Genomic DNA, 537 nt, shown 5'->3' with positions numbered 1-537 from the left:
ATGGCAGACAAGCTGTTCTTTTTCCTGAAATCATCATTTCTTGTTCTTCTCCATGCATGCTTATTCACAGCAACACATGCCACGCTTCTCGAAACAGAATGCAACAAAGCTACAGATCCAGAGTTCTGCCTCAACGTATTCGGGTCGGATCCCGCCACCCGCGCCGCCTCTTCCTTGGTCGGGCTGGCTCAGATAGGCATTGCTAAAGCCACGAGCCAAGCCGAAAAAACCAGGGCAGATATCAACATGCGATTGTTTTTCTCGACGGAGCCGAAAGAGAGGGACGTGCTGAGCCAATGCGTGCATGTGTACAACGGCGCATTGGCCGCGCTGAAGGTAGCGCCATTTTCCCTGAGAAGAAAACTGTACAGTGACCTGTTTCTGCGGGCGACCATGGCGCAAACTGCGGTTACTCGATGCGAGAAGACGTATATCGAGAACTCGTTGCCGTGTCCGTTCACCAGAGCTAATGTGCAGTTGGAGGACTTATGTGATATTATTAAGGTGGTGGCTAATGATTTATACGTAGGAGGGTGA

General features: G+C 50.7%; 1 protein-coding gene across 1 annotated transcript; it reads left to right on the top strand.

Moving 5' to 3' along the window:
* On the top strand, nucleotides 1–537 carry LOC140975023 (pectinesterase inhibitor-like). Its single transcript, XM_073438511.1, has one exon. The coding sequence runs from the start codon at nucleotides 1–3 to the stop codon at nucleotides 535–537; it is 537 nt and encodes a 178-aa protein (XP_073294612.1).

This window comes from Primulina huaijiensis, chromosome 4 (assembly GCF_012295235.1).
Source record: "Primulina huaijiensis isolate GDHJ02 chromosome 4, ASM1229523v2, whole genome shotgun sequence".
In the NCBI taxonomy this organism is placed as follows: domain Eukaryota; kingdom Viridiplantae; phylum Streptophyta; class Magnoliopsida; order Lamiales; family Gesneriaceae; genus Primulina; species Primulina huaijiensis.
This window is presented reverse-complemented; position numbering and strand designations above follow the sequence as displayed.